The 16253-nt window shown below is 37.4% G+C and overlaps 1 protein-coding gene across 1 annotated transcript in view; it reads left to right on the forward strand.

The window, feature by feature from the left end:
• Positions 1–15769, forward strand: part of GGH (gamma-glutamyl hydrolase) — a 26035-nt gene extending 10266 nt beyond the window's left edge. Inside the window, exons 3-8 of the mRNA XM_012813284.2 lie at positions 2902–2986; positions 4124–4262; positions 7076–7182; positions 7265–7355; positions 12145–12282; positions 15112–15769. Coding sequence (XP_012668738.1) covers positions 2902–2986; positions 4124–4262; positions 7076–7182; positions 7265–7355; positions 12145–12282; positions 15112–15233 — 682 coding nt within the window. The 3' untranslated portion in view covers positions 15234–15769. The remainder of the gene's footprint in view (positions 1–2901; positions 2987–4123; positions 4263–7075; positions 7183–7264; positions 7356–12144; positions 12283–15111) is intronic.
• The last annotated feature ends 484 nt before the right edge of the window (positions 15770–16253 follow it).

The raw sequence follows: 16253 nt of genomic DNA on the forward strand, positions 1-16253 counted from the left end.
GTTGTTTGGCAGGCCCTGGCCGGGTTCAAACCTGCCAGCTCTGGTGTATGTGGCTGGTGCTCTAGTAGTTACTGAGCTATGGGCACTGAGCCAATTTGTTTTTGTTTTTGTTTTTAAGATAGAGGTGAGAATATGAGGTCTGATAATTAAGTTCGTGAACTCATCCCAGAAAATGTGCTCCATACCTCATTGCTGAGTAGCACTATGGTCACCTTTGAAGTGCTCCCCTTGGGAAGCCATGTATGATGCCAGTGCCTACCTTTCAAAGCACTTTTACTAGCATCAGTTCCCAAACTTAATTGTCAGATCTCACATAATGACAACTCTGATGGCCATTCCAAAGAGTTTCAAAATTGCTTCGAAGGGTGGTGTAGCACTTGTGCTAGGATGAGTTTGCAAACTTAACTGTCTGACCTTGTATATGCGTTGCATATTTCTAGCAAGTCAGCACAGCACATTTTAATGGTTAGTTGTTTCTAACTGGGAGTAGGGTGGGAGGGGATTTTTTTTTTCTGTAAAACTTTTTTAATAAAAGCTTTGTTATTTAGTATTTTTACTGTTTAAAACTATGTTCACTCATTACTATTTTTAAAGTTTTGTTCAAAAAAAATTATTTGCCTTCATTTCAGTTTGGCTTAGTAAATATTTACCCTAAAATCAATTCAATTTAGTAAAACATTTACAATGTCTGTTACATGCTATGTGCAAGGTACTTTGACACAGACAAAAATAAATAAGTCCTGGCTAGAATAGAATGTTAGAGCCTCAGAAATATACTGTTTAAGGCACTTCATTCATTTCTACCCTCTCCTCAATTGCATTCCTGTTTGGAAAGGAATCTGAAATAGCAATATAGTCAGAAATAAATACTTTGGGAGCTAGTTTGTCCAGATGCTCATTGTGTCTTCATGGAAACCAGCAGTGGTTCTTAACTTGACGGGAGAGTCCGTTTGTATCCCCTGCCCTGTTCCTTGCATTGCTACCTGTTCTCTCTCCCATAGGCCCACCTTTCCCTCTCTTGCACTGACACTGAAAGCAGGGCTTCTAAGGAGGGTCAGCCAAGGGCCTTATTTACTGTTTCTGAGTGTCACAGAGAAAATGAGTTTTACTTTAATGCAACTTCAAAACCACTTTAATTGGCACCCTGTTATGACTAGATCGTGTACTATTTTGTAGGAGAACCCAGAGATGAAAAGACAGCCTTGTTAAAGAAGTTTGGCATCTAGGAAGAACAGTGAAGTTTTACTGTATCCAAGGACTTTGAAGTTAGATAACCAAATTTGGATAGAGGCATCATTTATTGATTGGTTGCTTGAGACAGAGTCTCATTCTATTGCCCAGGCTAGAGTGCTCTGGCATCATAGCTCACAGCAACCTCAACCTCTCTGGTTCAAGTGGTCCTCTTGCCTCAGCTTTCAGAATAGCTGGGACTACAGGCACCCACCATGACACCTGGCTAGTTTTTCAATTTTTAGTAGAGTCATGGTCTTGCTCCTGCTCAGGCTGGTCTCAAACTCCTGAGCTCAAAGGGTCCTCTCACCTCAGCCTCCCAGAGTGCTAGGATTACAAGGGTGAGCCACTGAGACAATGAGTTAATGAAAAGAGAGAACTGCTACTGAGTCTTCATGAAGCACTTTATAGGGTTTTCTGCATGGTTTTGTGGCAGATGTTCTATCACACAGATATTTATATATTTCCTACTAGACTGTGACCTTCCTAACAGCAGAAACCACACATCTTTGTTTATTTAGGCAGGTACTGAGCCTGGCCTATGGAAGAAGTAGAATATATTTTTTGAATGAACAACAGCCTCAAAAGTGATGTTTCACATATTCCAAATTCATATTTCAGTATTTTCAGAATTTTAATGTTTAATCCAGTTTTTGTAACCCCCTTTGAATATTTTTAGTTATTTCAAGACCTATTAGAATGTTTTTAAGCTGAAAGTTAATTTTAAAAGTTGTTATGAAAACATGATGCATTTTTATTCTATTTTTACTGTTATGAGTGTATAAAAGAAATTCAGATGTTTTTATAACTGCCTTCTTCTTTTCCAAGACTTTTTCTGGAATTATAATTGTGTTCTTTTATAAAAATTTATAATACTATGCTTATTTCCAAAGTGATCCCAGGGTGCTAATCAAGAATTAAATTCTTAGGCTAGGAATAATGGCTCACTCCTGTGATCCTCAGCCTCTGGGAGGCTGAGGCAGGTGGATTACTTGAGCTCAACCGTTCACAACCAGCTTGAGCAAGAGAGAGACCCCATCTTTACTAAAAATAGAAAATCTACCCAGGTGTTGTGCCAGGTGCCTATAAGTCCTGTGAGGCTGAGGCAAGAGGATCACTTGAGCCCAAGAGATTGAGGTTGTTGTGAACTATGATGCCAGGGCACTCTACCCCCCCAAACCCCCCCCACACACAAAAAAGAATTATATTTATTTCTAGTTTAAATACATTTTTGATGACCAATTTGTTTTATATAATTTAAAGAATTATTTGTGACCTAAAACCTACTTAAAATAATGGCCCCTACAGTTAATTTGGAATTACTGATCACCTTGATTTAAACCTAGCTATACCTGAAACTTTGTTTTATTTCTAGCCCTTGGTGGGTGCTCTTGCCCTTCCCTTGCTTATTTACCTTTAATTTGTTCACACTCTGTTTCATCAAATAAACTTTGTTTATTGAAGAAGGTTTAGAAGAAGATGCACTAAAGGGTTGTTAACTGCTGTCATTTCTGCATGGCTGGGACTGTAAATATTTTATTTTTTGCCTTAGCTTTCTAATTGTATAATAAGGAGAAAATTGTTTTAAAATAAAAAGATTGTTTACTTTCTTTCAAAAGTAAGAAAGGGGGGGTTATGGGGCAAAACGTTCCTTATTTGATGTTGTTTCAGAATCCTTTTCCCTGGAGGAAGTGTTGACATTCAGCGCTCAGATTATGCCCGTGTAGCTGATATATTTTATAAATTGGCCATACAGGTAAATATCAGTTATTGCTTGTTAGTCCAGAAGGGGTTCGGTTCATTTCTGCGAGGATAATTACTGTGTTAAGCATGTGGTCGTGCTTCCTTCGCAGCGAGCCCTTTAACTTCATTATCACTTGAGTCTTTGAGGCGCCTGTCCTTGAACAGCCAGTGGCTGCTCCTGCTCACTGTCTGGGCTTCTGGAGACCCTTCAGAGCCCTCTGGCTGGCTGTGCATGGGGGTGCTCGTTACTAGTGAACCGTGTCCTCTTGTCGCTCAGTAATTCTCGTATCTTTCTCTGACCTCTTCTTATCATGTTATTAATTCTCATCGCCTCTTGAAATCTGTTCTTCTTCCTAGTTCATTAAATCCTGTTTGCCCTTTTTAGACTTTATGTTCAATTTCCTAAGCAGAGCATCTGAATTCTGCTTTGTAATTTCCACATGGGTCCTGCCTTTGCACCTTTGTTGAGAACCTTACTATTTCTCTCCTCAACTTGTACAAAAAATTTTTAATGAATCTGGCTGGCTCGCATATCTTCCCAACCTTCACTTGAATATTTCCCTAAATAACTATTTTTAGGATTTGAGATACTTGTTTAAAAACTTGTAATGGGCTCAGCACCTGTAGCTCAAGCGGCTAAGGCCCCAGCCACATACACCAGAGCAGGTGGGTTCAAATCCAGCCCAGGCCTGCCAAACAACAATGACAGCTACAAATAAAAAATAGCCAGGCGCTGTGGCGGGCGCCTGTAGTCCCAGTTAGGCTGAGGCAAGAAAATCGCTTAAGCCCAAGAGTTGGAGGTTGCTGTGAGCTGTGATACTACAGCACTCTACCTAGGGTGACAGCTTGAGGCTCTGTCTCAAAATTATAGTAATAATAAATAAATAAAAATTTTTAATAGTAGGCTAAATAACCTATATCTTTTTATATTCTTTGGGTCAAGATCCATCCATAGCTCCTCTTTTCCATCCTATATGGGAGCTGGGTATGAAGAGGGATTAAGTGATAGCTTATTTATGGGTCCTGGAGAATTCTTTAGAAATCCTTGCATAACTCAAGGTGCCTACCTGGTAATGATAAACAATATATATAATTTTTCTTTTGAAAAATTTGAATAAACCTCATTTTCTCTTTTTCTTACTCTTCAAAGAGTTTTGATAAGGGAGACTATTTCCCTGTGTGGGGTACGTGCCTTGGATTTGAAGAGCTTTCATTTCTGGTTAGTAGAGAGTATTTATTAACTCTCACAAATACCACTAAGAACAAGCTGCCACTGAACTTCACTGGAGGTAAGAGTCTTCTTTTCAGTCCTTTTAGAAGCATTTACTGAGGAGTAGTAAGTAGCAAATATTAAAAAATGCTTATGCCATTAATTTTTAGATTATTTATGCAGGCTAAAGATGCAAGTGACCACCCTCATAGTCATTTAAGAAGATGACTTCAGAATTTTGATAACTCATTGCCTCTAGTGATATCAAGACTATATGGGATTAAGAGTCTGATATTAGACCTGATTTTGAGTCCTAACTTTCTCATTTTGGCCACGAAGAATCATTTAACCTCTCTCAGCTTCGATTTCCTTATATGCAAAAGAGTCTAGTGAGAATTAAGTAAAATGATGTTTTCCAGGCACTACGCTTGGTACTTTAAACAAAACTCTGATACATGTTAGTAGTTGTTATTATCATTATTACAGTATCCACATTTCCCCCTTGACTGTGTATTCTATTATAACTCCAAGAGAGTATACTGCAATTCTGACACTAACCACCGAGAGTTAAAGGGCATGGTCCTCAACAAGACCTCCCTGTTTGTTTAAGATGCCAGCCACAGGTCACATCCCTGAGCCACTACACTTCTTACCTGTTGCTACAGATAACTCACAGAACTCAGGAAAGTGCTGTATTTGCTACCAACCAGGAACTCCAATGACCTGTGGTATCCAGAGTTTATTATAGAGTTTTATTAGGAAAGTATGACTGACCGAGTCATTGGTTCAGTGATTGAACTCAGTGTTCAGCCGCTCTTCTGTCTTTGGATGTTGGGCTGACTCACTCGTAGTTCCAGCCTTTTAATATTGAAGTTAGGATTTCTTGTTATTAGTCCCCATCCTGAAATAATACAGGGACCCACCTTGAATCACCTCATTACATAACAAAACACTATGACTATGCAGGAAATTCCAAGAGTTTTAAAAGTTCCCTGTTAGGAACCAGGACAAAACCTATACAGATTCTTTATTATACTACTCTGTATAAATAGATAATGATTTTTGTAGGTTACTTGATCTTTGAATCCTCAGAACTGAATGCTACCAACTATTCCTATTCTTTTTTTTTTTTTTTTTGTAGTTTTTGGCCAGGGCTAGGTTTGAACCGGCCACCTCCAGCATATGGGGCTGGCGCCCTACTCCTTTGAGCCACAGGCACTGCCCAACTATTCGTATTCTTATGGAAGATTTTGGAAGGAAAGTTCATATGTACAACTTACAGAATTCTTCATACTTTTGAAAGTTCTTTATTCCATTGCCTCTCCTAATTATTGCAAGAACATTAGGTCAGACTACTTTTGTTGTGTGTTGTGAAAATCCAGTTTGTACAAAACAGGAATATTTTAAGGTACTGGAGTTCTCATGCATGGAAGCTATTAGGAAGAATGAGGGGCCTGGTTTGGAACAGCTGACATCAGAGCTTAACACTTTAGGATTTTTTTTTTCTCTGTTTTCCTTTAAATCTGTGTGTCTGATTACAGACCCTTCAGTACTAACCACTAAGATGCAGTAGAACCTCTGTAAGTTGACCATCCACAGGACTGTAACAAGTTGGTCAACATAAGGAACTAGACTTACTGTACTGATGCATACATGGGTACATGCCTGGTCTGTGACAATTAGTTCAATTTAAGGAGGTGGTCAACTATGGAGGTTCTGTTGTATATTGCTTTTTTGATTTGTTTGCTAAATAGAGGTTTCTTGGTGTTATCAGACAAAGATGGTCCAGCCGCCTGTCACTGTCAGCCAATATGCACAGATGGGCATAGGTTCACCAAACTTTGTCAGAAGGCTGACGGTTCTGGAGAATAGTGAGCCTAGCCTCTAAGACTGTTCTCTTTTTCCATTTGTAAAATCACAGTTTTATACAGAAAAGTTCAAAGTAAAAATCATATTAATCTTTATTTTAAACAATAATCAGAATAACCCATGACCCATAATAAACAATAATCAGCATTACTAATGACCCAAAACAACATTCCAATTCAAAGGTTAATCTCCTAAGTCAATTATTCTAAACTCAAGATTATGCACTTTTAGGTTAACCCTGAATTTAAAAACAGCAAGAAAGGGACATGAGGCCAAGTCACGGAGGACCTAAACTGACCCGACAGCTGTGTCATCTCAGGCCAGCCCGAAGGACTCCATTTTATTCTCACTGCATGTGGTTTCATTGGCATGGTTCATGTTCTCTTATAAATGATTGATATTTTAAAACTTTTAAGTTCCAAATACCTTTGAAAAGATTCATTCCTGGAAAACAAATATTTGAAAATTTTTAACCTGTTTTTTTCAGAGCTGTCTAATTCTCTGGCACATTCTCTGCTTATTCTATAGCATTGCTAATTCTCATAACAGAAGAATTTTACTTACTCGTGTTAAAATTTTGTAAGAAAACTACATAAGTCTGGGGCAAATTTGAATTTATGTTAAACGTATTTTGTGTTAGATTGGAATACTTCTGTGAAACTGATGTGTTTTGCTTATTACTTGGTCATCTTGCAACACAACCAAAGGAGTCTGACCTAATGTTCTTGTAACAATTAGGAGAGACAATCCAAATGTATAAAGAATTCTGTAAGTTCTGCATATGAGTACTACTGCTTTCCTTCCAAAATCCTCCATAAGAACAGGAATAGTTGGTAGCATTCAATTCTGAGGATTCAAAGATGAGGTAACTTATAAAAATCTTTATCTACTTATATAGAGGACTAAAGAATCTCTATGGTTTTGTCCTAGTTCCTTACAGGGGACTTCTCTTTTGCTGCAGATACGTGACTTCAGGGAATTTTATTTTTTGTGTTTATTTCTTTTGTGCTTACATTGTCTCAGGTTCATTGCACAGCAGAATGTTCCGGAAATTTCCTACTGAATTATTGATATCATTATCAGTAGAACCTCTGACTGCAAATTTCCACAAGTGGAGCCTCTCCATGAAGGTATCAGATTAATTACATAATGAAATTAGCAACATTTAGAATCACTACAGAAGTAATCATTTCTTTTATTTTTATACTCTAGAATTTTACAAAGAATGAAAAGTTAAAGAAGTTTTTCAATGTATTAACTACGAATACAGATGGCAATACTGAGTTTATATCAACAGTGGAAGGTATATATTTCTACAGCATGTATACTTGATTTCACTTATTTTATATTTATTAATTTGGTTTATATGTTTTTTCTTAGGAATAAAATCATGTTACTTTGGGGACTGAGGATGGAAGTTAGAACATTTTTGGAGACAGGAAATGAGACATGATTTATGCATGTTCCAAATCAATTAGAATTCACCTGGGTGTTTTCTAAAATGGAGTGAAGAAGAAGAGTAAGGGGAGAAGGACATAAAGAAACAAATGAGTAAAGTAACTTCTGTTTTTAGCAATTTTGCAGATTAAGTACCTTGACAGACTCTTCCCCCAAACAAGAACACAAAATGTGGTTGATAGAGAAATACGTTAAATACATTAATAAAGTGGCAAGAAGTAAAGATACTTCACGATTTGCGTAGAGTATTTAAACCAGCATTATTATTGAATCAGGAGAACTTGCAACAAAGCTCAGAACCCCCCTCCATGGACAGTCCTGATGGAGCAGGACCTGAAAAGGGGGTACCTACAATGTCAGGGTGAACTCAGAATATACCTGGAATCCTGCCCTGCGAACTGCAGGGAGAATTGCCCATCTTGAATCTTGGCACTAATGGAGTATAGGGCAGGGATGGTGACTGAGTCTTGAGCATTCACAAGGAAAGACTCATTTTCCTAATGTGGCCTACATTGTCCTAAATGGGAAGGTAGAAATTTCAGATCAAGAATTTTGTTCAAAATTGTCTTAGACTGGTAATGCCCATATATGCATGACAAATACAGATAATTCCTTCCGGAGAACCTCATGTTCATCTGAGGCTTCCCAGAATTTCCACATATGAGGTTTGAAGGAAAATGAGCAATTGAGATAACTAATGATCGAGGAAGCAAGGTACCATGAATGAGAACTTGCAGAAATAAAAGATCCAAAGCAGATTTGCTTAGGTAATAGAATTATGATATATAATATAAGTTTTAAAGAATAGGGCCACTTGAAGATATGAGCATGAAATAATCAAATTTAAAAAGAACCCAATTTAGGTATTAGAAATGAAAATACAGTTGAAATAAAAATCTCACATGCATTAATCAGAACGTTAGATAGGGACATAGATGAATGAACTAGTATATAAGACAGATCTGAAGGAAATATTTATAATCCAATATAGACAGAAATGCAAAATGTGCTAAAAGAAAGGTTGGAACCTGAAGGATAGAGTAAGAAGTTCTAACATTCCTAACCAGAACTCGGGAAGGAAGGGGAGCAAATGGGATAGAGACAAACTCTATTTCCATATACGAAAACAAATTTGGGGCAGATGAAAGACCTAAGTGGAAAGGAAAACTATAACAAAGTTTTAAAGGAAATAAAGGAGAATATCATCTCCTGTAAGGTAAGGAGTTTTGGACACAAAATTGAAATATAAACCATAAAGGAAAAGATGGATAAATTCAGCCAAATTAAGAAGTTGTGTTCTTTTAAAAAAATAGCACAGAGGGGCTCAGCGCCCATAGCAGTGGTTATGGCACCAGCTACATACACCGAGGATGGCAGGTTTAAACCTGACCCAGGTCTGCTGAACAACAGTGACAACTGCAACCAAAAATAGCCAGGCATTGTGGCAGGCGCCTGTAGTCCTAGCTACTTGGGAGGCTGAGACAACAGAATCGTTTAAGCCCAAGAGTTTGAGGTTGCTGTGAGCTGTGACATCACAGCACTCTACCCAGGGCAACAGCTAACTTGAGGCTCTGGTCTCAAAGAAAAAAAAATAGATAAGAGATTTGAATAGGTACCTTGTAAAAGAAATTTGATTCTTATATATACACGTATTGCTCAGATGAGTTGTTCAATAGAATGCAAAGTGAAAAACCATTTTATTCCCACCAGACTATCAAAATTAAGAGGTCTACTGATAACAGGTGCTACCAGAATGTGACACAGCAGGTGATCTCATGCACTTTTATACTTGAATATAAATGGCTACAACCACATTGGAAAACATTTTGGGATTTCTTTTCTTTTTGGCCAGGGCTGTGTTTGAACCTGCCACCTCCAGCATATGGAACCTGTGCCCTACCCTTTTGAGCCATAGGTGCTGCCATTTTGGGATTTCTTAATAAAATTGAACAATTTTCACTTCTATTACTCAGCAGTTTAAAATTACTCAAAAATTACCATAGTGGAACTCATGTACATAGAAATGTCCATGACATTGTTCATACTATTAAAAAATAGAAAAACCCAACAACAGTGTAAAAGATAATCTCTGTCAAGGTGAAGACATGTAAGCCATGATAACCAGCCATACAGTCCATCCCTGAAGAACTGAGGGCCCTGAGAGTTGAACCATGCCAGTGTAGTCATTTTTACATTATTACCTGAAGAAAAAACAGATGTCCTTTAAAGATTTTTTTTTTAAGATTAGGAAGCAACATCAAAAAAGTCAGAGGAGCCACATCAGGACTGTAAGGTGGATGCCTCATGATTTCCAATCAAACTCTTTTAAAATTGCCCTTGTTTGGTGAGAGGAGTGAGCAGGAACATTGTCGTGGTAGAGAAGAACTCTCTGGTGATGCTTTCCTGGGTGGTGTTCTGCTGAAGCTTTAGATAAAACACTCAACAGTACAGATGCTACTATTCTTTGGCTTTTAGAAAGTCATCAAGCAAAATGCCTTGAGCACTCCAAAGACCTGTTGCCATGACCTTGGCTTTTGTTTTGACTGGACCGAGTCCACGTCTTGGTAGCTATTGGTTTGGTTATCTTTTACCTTCAGAATCATACTGGAAAAGCCATGTTTTATTTCTTGTTATACTTCTTTGAAGAAATGCTTCAGGATCTTTACCTCATTTGTTTGAAATTTCTTTTGAAAGCTCTGTTCTGTAGTTGAATTGGATGCAATGGTTTTGGCATCCATCAAATGGAAAGATAATTCAACTTTAATTTTTCAGTCAGAACTGTGTACCAGGTGAGATGTCTGTGGTGATGGCACATGCACAAAATGAATTTTTCCCTCAAAAATTGATGTGAATGGTCTGCTGCTGTGAGGTTCATCTTTAATATCATCTTGTTCATCCTTAAAATGAGTAACGCATTGTAAACTGCTGATTTCTTTGGGGCATTGTCCCCATCAGCTTTTGGTGAAGTGTCGATTTCACCATTCTTCACCCAAGCTTCAGTGTAATTTGCTTTTTTTTCCTTGCTTGGCTTTTAGCAAAATTCATATTGCTCCGATAGGGGATCTTTTCAAACTAATATCTTACTCTTCTTAGTGCCTCAAGCTAGATCCTGTTCAGACATATAATAAGTTAGTATGAGTTTATTTTGGTGCAGAGAATTTGGAAATCCTTGTATATCTTTTTCATAATACATGTTTTCTGTGAACTTTTTGAACTCTTATTTATCTGTATGTATCTTTCTTTTTCTCCATAATTTATCAGATAAATTCTTACTATGGTTTATCATTTATGGCATTTTTATTCTTAATAATGCTTTTCATATCTTGTTTTTTTTTTTTTTCAGATTAATGTGTGGCTACAAACAACTAGGTTACAGTGTTTGCATTTGGTAGAGTCCCTGTTTTTCATATCTTGCAGGCAAATAATACTAGAAGATCTGCCTTTTGGTTAACTGTGTGTAGCAGTTGATTTCCTAGTCACTTGCTGGTAGTGTGACATACAGTCCTAGACCTACAGAGAAAGGGCAAAGTCACAGGAGGTAGTGTGGGAGGGAGCAGAGCCCTGGGAGCTGCTTGTGGTAGGTTTCACCTCTCGTGAACCCCTGCCATACTCAGGTAACATGTTTTTTCCACGGCCTGCTCTCTTGTGGAGAGTCTAATGGGATGTGAGTGGGCAGTGCTCATTCCCCTAGATATCTTTTCACTCAGCTAATTCTCTTCATTTCTCTGAGTACTTTCTGATAGTAGTTGTGGTTACAATTCCAAAGCAAAAAATAATAAAGGGGAGATACTTTTTATTAAAATGAGGAGAGGCACATGTGAAGAAGAATGAATATGTACATTTTTCAGAAGGTAAATATTACACAGATATGTGTTTTTAAAAAATTGTGGAATTCCTTAAGCTCATGTGAAACAGGGAACAGTAATCCTCTGGACCCTGGGTGCCTCTCTGTCAGCTTCAACAGCTGCCCACACGTATGTGGCTCTTCTCGTTTTACATTGACTTTCTTTCCAGATCAGATTGTTTTTTGAGGCAAATCCCAGGGATCATATCATATGTCATCTATTAAGAGGTCTAAAAATAATTGAATTATGTTACCTAAAATCTTTAACACCAAGTTTTAAGGTTTTGAAAACATTTTAAAAATTGACACCATTCCTCAGGAACAGTATCTATTAGAAAAATTGACATCATGAAGTCATCAGTCGTTCCTTAGACTGAGAGACAGACACAGTTCAGACTGGGACACATTGGCATATGTAGAAGGACATCAGAATTGCTGCCATAGTCCATTCTCCTGTGAAGAATAAGTCATGGGAGGGCATGAAAGCATGAACCGAAAGGCAGAGGAAGAGACCACTCAGGGGAGAAACTTAGTCACTACACCTGACTGTTGAGGTGGGGAAGATTCTTAGACTCAGCTGTTTTACTTTACTGTGCTTATCTAGAATAGCAAAGCACATTACAAATTGTAAAAGCTTGCAAATCAGTTGAAGTACGTTATTGGGAATTTTCACATTGTGAATTATTTTGTATTTGAACATATATGTACAATTTTGCTTTGATATATGGTATGATATTTATTATCATATTAAACCTTTCCTAATACTTACAAATTTGTGTTCTTCATACAGGATATAAGTATCCAGTATATGGTGTCCAGTGGCATCCAGAGAAAGCACCTTATGAGTGGAAGGAATTAAAAGGCATTTCCCATGCACCTAATTCTGTGAAAACTGCATTTTATTTAGCAGACTTCTTTGTTAGTGAAGGTAATATGGGGTACATAATTTTGTCACCCTAACATGGTTTTGTAGGGAATTGCTTTCATCTGAAGTTTTACTTGTTCTTTTCCTTTATGAATGTTCTATAAGTTCTGTAGGTTTAATTAGTATACATATTATATATTAAATAGTGTTAAGGCCCTGAAATCAAGATATTCAGTATTCAAGTAAAGCCAGGACATTTATTTCATTTAATAGTACACGTATCTTTAAAAAGTGACAATTAAGTTCATGAACTCATCCCAGAAAAAGTGCTACAAACCTCATTGCTGAATGTCACTACAGTCACCTTTGGAGTCCTCTCCTTGGAGGCTACACAACAATGCCAGCACCTAGTCAAACTTTCAGAGCAATTTTGGAACTTGGAATGGCCAATGAGCTATCATTGTATTACCCTTGAGGTCTTGAATTTCATCAAAATGTCTTCCTTTCAGTATTTTCTTTATCTGTGAGTAAAGAAAAAAGTCACGGGGGCCAGATCAAGGGAGTAGGAAGGGTGTTCCAATACAGTTATTTGTTTACTGTCTAAAAACTCCCTCACAGGCAGTGCTGTGCGAGCTGGTACATTGTTATGCAAGAGCCATGAGTTTAGGTTGTTTTTGTCTAACTTTTTCACATAGCCTTTTCAGCAATAACTGTTTCTCCAGTTGGTACAAAGTCATAATGAAACTCCCTCTGATAGCAAAAAAGGTTAGTGACATTGTTTTGACTCTTGATTTGGACCAACGGAACTTTTTGGTCATGGAGAATTGGCTGACTGCTATTGTGCACTTTGACATTTCGTTTCAGGGTGGTATTGGCATACCCAGGTTTCATCACCAGTGATAACACGCCCAAAACACTGTCTGGCCTCATGAAAAGGTCTTAGCAAACTGACTCTCCTTTGCTTTTGTTCATTTATCAGATTCTTCAGGACCATTTTTACACATACCTTTTTCATGCCAACATTTTCAGTTAAGATTTTCCTGTTTCTTTATCAGTGTTTACTTGGTCTGCTGTGCTTCTCAGTCACAATTCAGTGAATTTTTGCAATATTTTTATCAATTCTGCTTGTTACTGGCCACCCTGATCTCTCTTCATCAGAGACACTTTTTCTCCCCTTAGAAAAATATTTAATCCATTTTGACACTGCTATTTTCTTCATGGCATTATCCCCATAAACTTGGACTAACATGTTCCTGATTTGTACCACTCTTGCCAAATTTAAAAAGAAATTTAATGTTTGTTTGTTGCTCTAATTTAAACTCTGACATTCGTGAGACAGTATACAAAAGCATATAACATCAATGATGAACACCCGTCGGCAAGATAGCGCCACACCTTGGCACGAACTCATGTGAGATGTTGATACTCCAAGCTTGTGACTCTCACCAAGCTATTGTACGGTACGGCCAGCATTAGTGCACAGTGACCAGTTCATAGACTGGTCAGACCTTGTGACAATTATATGATAGAGTGGCCAGAATTCTTCAACACCAAGATAAAAAATGTTGAGTTCTTTTTTTTTTTCTTTCTTTCTTAGATACTTTTATTTAGATTATCCCTCATTACTCTTCTTTTTTAGGGATAATGTTGTAATAATAATATTCTCTGAAAATTAGTTGTTATTTTTTCAAGACAATGATATAAATTGAATATATACCCATCAGTCTGTGATTTTAAGACTGCTTGCCTGTAGTTCATTAATAAGCTTTGCCTACTTTTTGGTTATAAAACCACAGTTATTTTCATGATATGGTTTATTTGGTGGTGAAATTGAGAATTTAGTTGTGTTTTATGTAGTAGTTGCTTTATTTTTTAGTTGAGTGATATGGGTACAGTAAATTCTTACTTACTGTGGTTGACAGATTGTTAGAACCGCACCTTTAAACTTAAACAACATGGAACGAAACCAGTGGCATTGAAGGAAATGATGTTCAGGGACCTGCTATCATTTTGTTTAAGTAGCAGTTTCCAAGAATCTACCCACGTTACGTGAAGATGGATGAGTGTGGCTGTTTGAAGATGTCTAAATTTTACTCTAAGTTTTTATCAATCCTTCTGCTTTAATTGGGATGTCAGATACTTTCTACTGTATTCACTGCAGTTTAGAATTACGCACAGTTGAGTAAATGGTTTCCTGACAAAAATTCTACATTAAAAAAAATAAATTCTCCCATGTACAGTATTAATCCAGATAGGAATTTTCATGTTGTATGTGTGGGAGTAAATGAGAAGGACGGTGGTGTAGCCAGGTTAGCTGCATATTAATCTCACAGTGGTCCATTTAGTCTTTATCTTCCAGTGCCCTCCTTCTAAAATTGCCTTTAGGAAGAATTCTGAGCCCTCACCCCTCCACATCCCAATTGTAGCCGTGGCAGACTTCTTACTGTGTCTCCTTGTTTTTACTAGTTCCTCTGTATCTGCCTCAGTTTCACTCATTTCTCGATCCTACTCTTGCAGCATCCTAGTAAAGATATTCTGCAAGCACTTCTTATCATGCAGTTCTTGAGTCACCAAGCCAGACTTGTTGAGTGGTAGGACCATTCTCTGCCTGTATTTCCCTGCCAGGCTCTGTATATCGTCTCAGTGCACACAGTCACTTAGCATTTAAACCAATGCGGGACGAGCACCACGTTGGATATGGTGCGGGGCAGACACCCCGTAGCTGCTGTGTCAGTAAATCAGGTGCTGTTTTATTTGGGGGAAATTTGTAAAGCCTTTCTTTTCTTGTTGGTATTTTCCTGCTTAATACTGATTGCAAGAAGAAGAAATATAATCTTTTGAAAATTTTGTCATCCAATCTTTTTAAAAATTAACACTTTCTTTTTCTTGTAGCTCGGAAAAACAATCATCATTTTGTATCTAAATCTGAAGAGGAGAAAGTACTGATTTATCAGTTCCAGCCAGTTTATACTGGAAATATTTCTTCATTTCAGCAATGTTATATATTTAATTGAAAGTCTTGGATTTATTAATAGAAAACTTTGAATAATTCCATGATTAAAGCCACGGGGATTTGTTTTTCTGTGATGCCACTGACTGGCTTCAAGTCTTTGTTCAGTATGTGACTGTTTATATCACATTTGATAACTGGTGAGACAGGTAAATAATGTAGCATTTTTCATGGAAAAACCTGGTATCTGAACAGTGGAAAAATAAATTTATTGAAAATACAAATATTTTTCTAACATTGATTTTAGAAATAAATATTGCCCTTTCCCTACCAGTCCCAGCCTCCTTGCTGAAGACTTTTTAAATCCTCCCTCGAGTTCACCATACTGTCTTTTTCCTTTGGGTCTCAGGAGTCTTACGTCTCTGTGTATATGGGGATGTGGGGTGTGTATCTCCTGTTCTGCTCCATAGTAAAGTATACACATCCCGAAAGCAGAATCTGTGTCTTGAATTGTTTGCCTTTCACAATGTCTAGCACAGCAGGCCTCCATAAATACTTGTAACTACTTACAAATAAACTTTTTCCTATGGAAAATAAAAAGCTGTCTTACATTTATTCTGACACATTTTAATATATTTTTAAGTCTGTGCTCTCCTCTACTCCTCACCATCCTTTATAAACCCTTGAAAGTATGAAATGTGAGAACTCCTTGAGGACAACCAGTTGTTGGAAGAGAGAAATTTGTTGAGCTTTATCTGATAAATGCTGTTTATGCATCTGTTCTCCCCGATCTTCTAGAGCTGTTACTAGGGAATTAGAAATAGAAGAAATAGTGATTAGGAAAGATTTTGGAAGGGATTGTGCGTGATTTTACATGTGGAAAATGAGAACAAACGTCAGAAGATACTGAGGGAAGCCATAATCTGTAGGTAATAAGGACAAATGGGTCATAGAAATTGAAAGGGACTTACAAGTTCAGTCTGCCGCGAAAGAAATGTAATAGAAACGTGGCGGATTTAGTTTCTGTCCATGAATATGAAGTTTCTTTGTTGAGGTTTATGTTGAATGTGCCATTCCTGGTTTA

This window comes from Otolemur garnettii, unplaced genomic scaffold, assembly GCF_000181295.1.
Source record: "Otolemur garnettii isolate 467f Iridium unplaced genomic scaffold, OtoGar3 scaffold00255, whole genome shotgun sequence".
Taxonomy (NCBI): domain Eukaryota; kingdom Metazoa; phylum Chordata; class Mammalia; order Primates; family Galagidae; genus Otolemur; species Otolemur garnettii.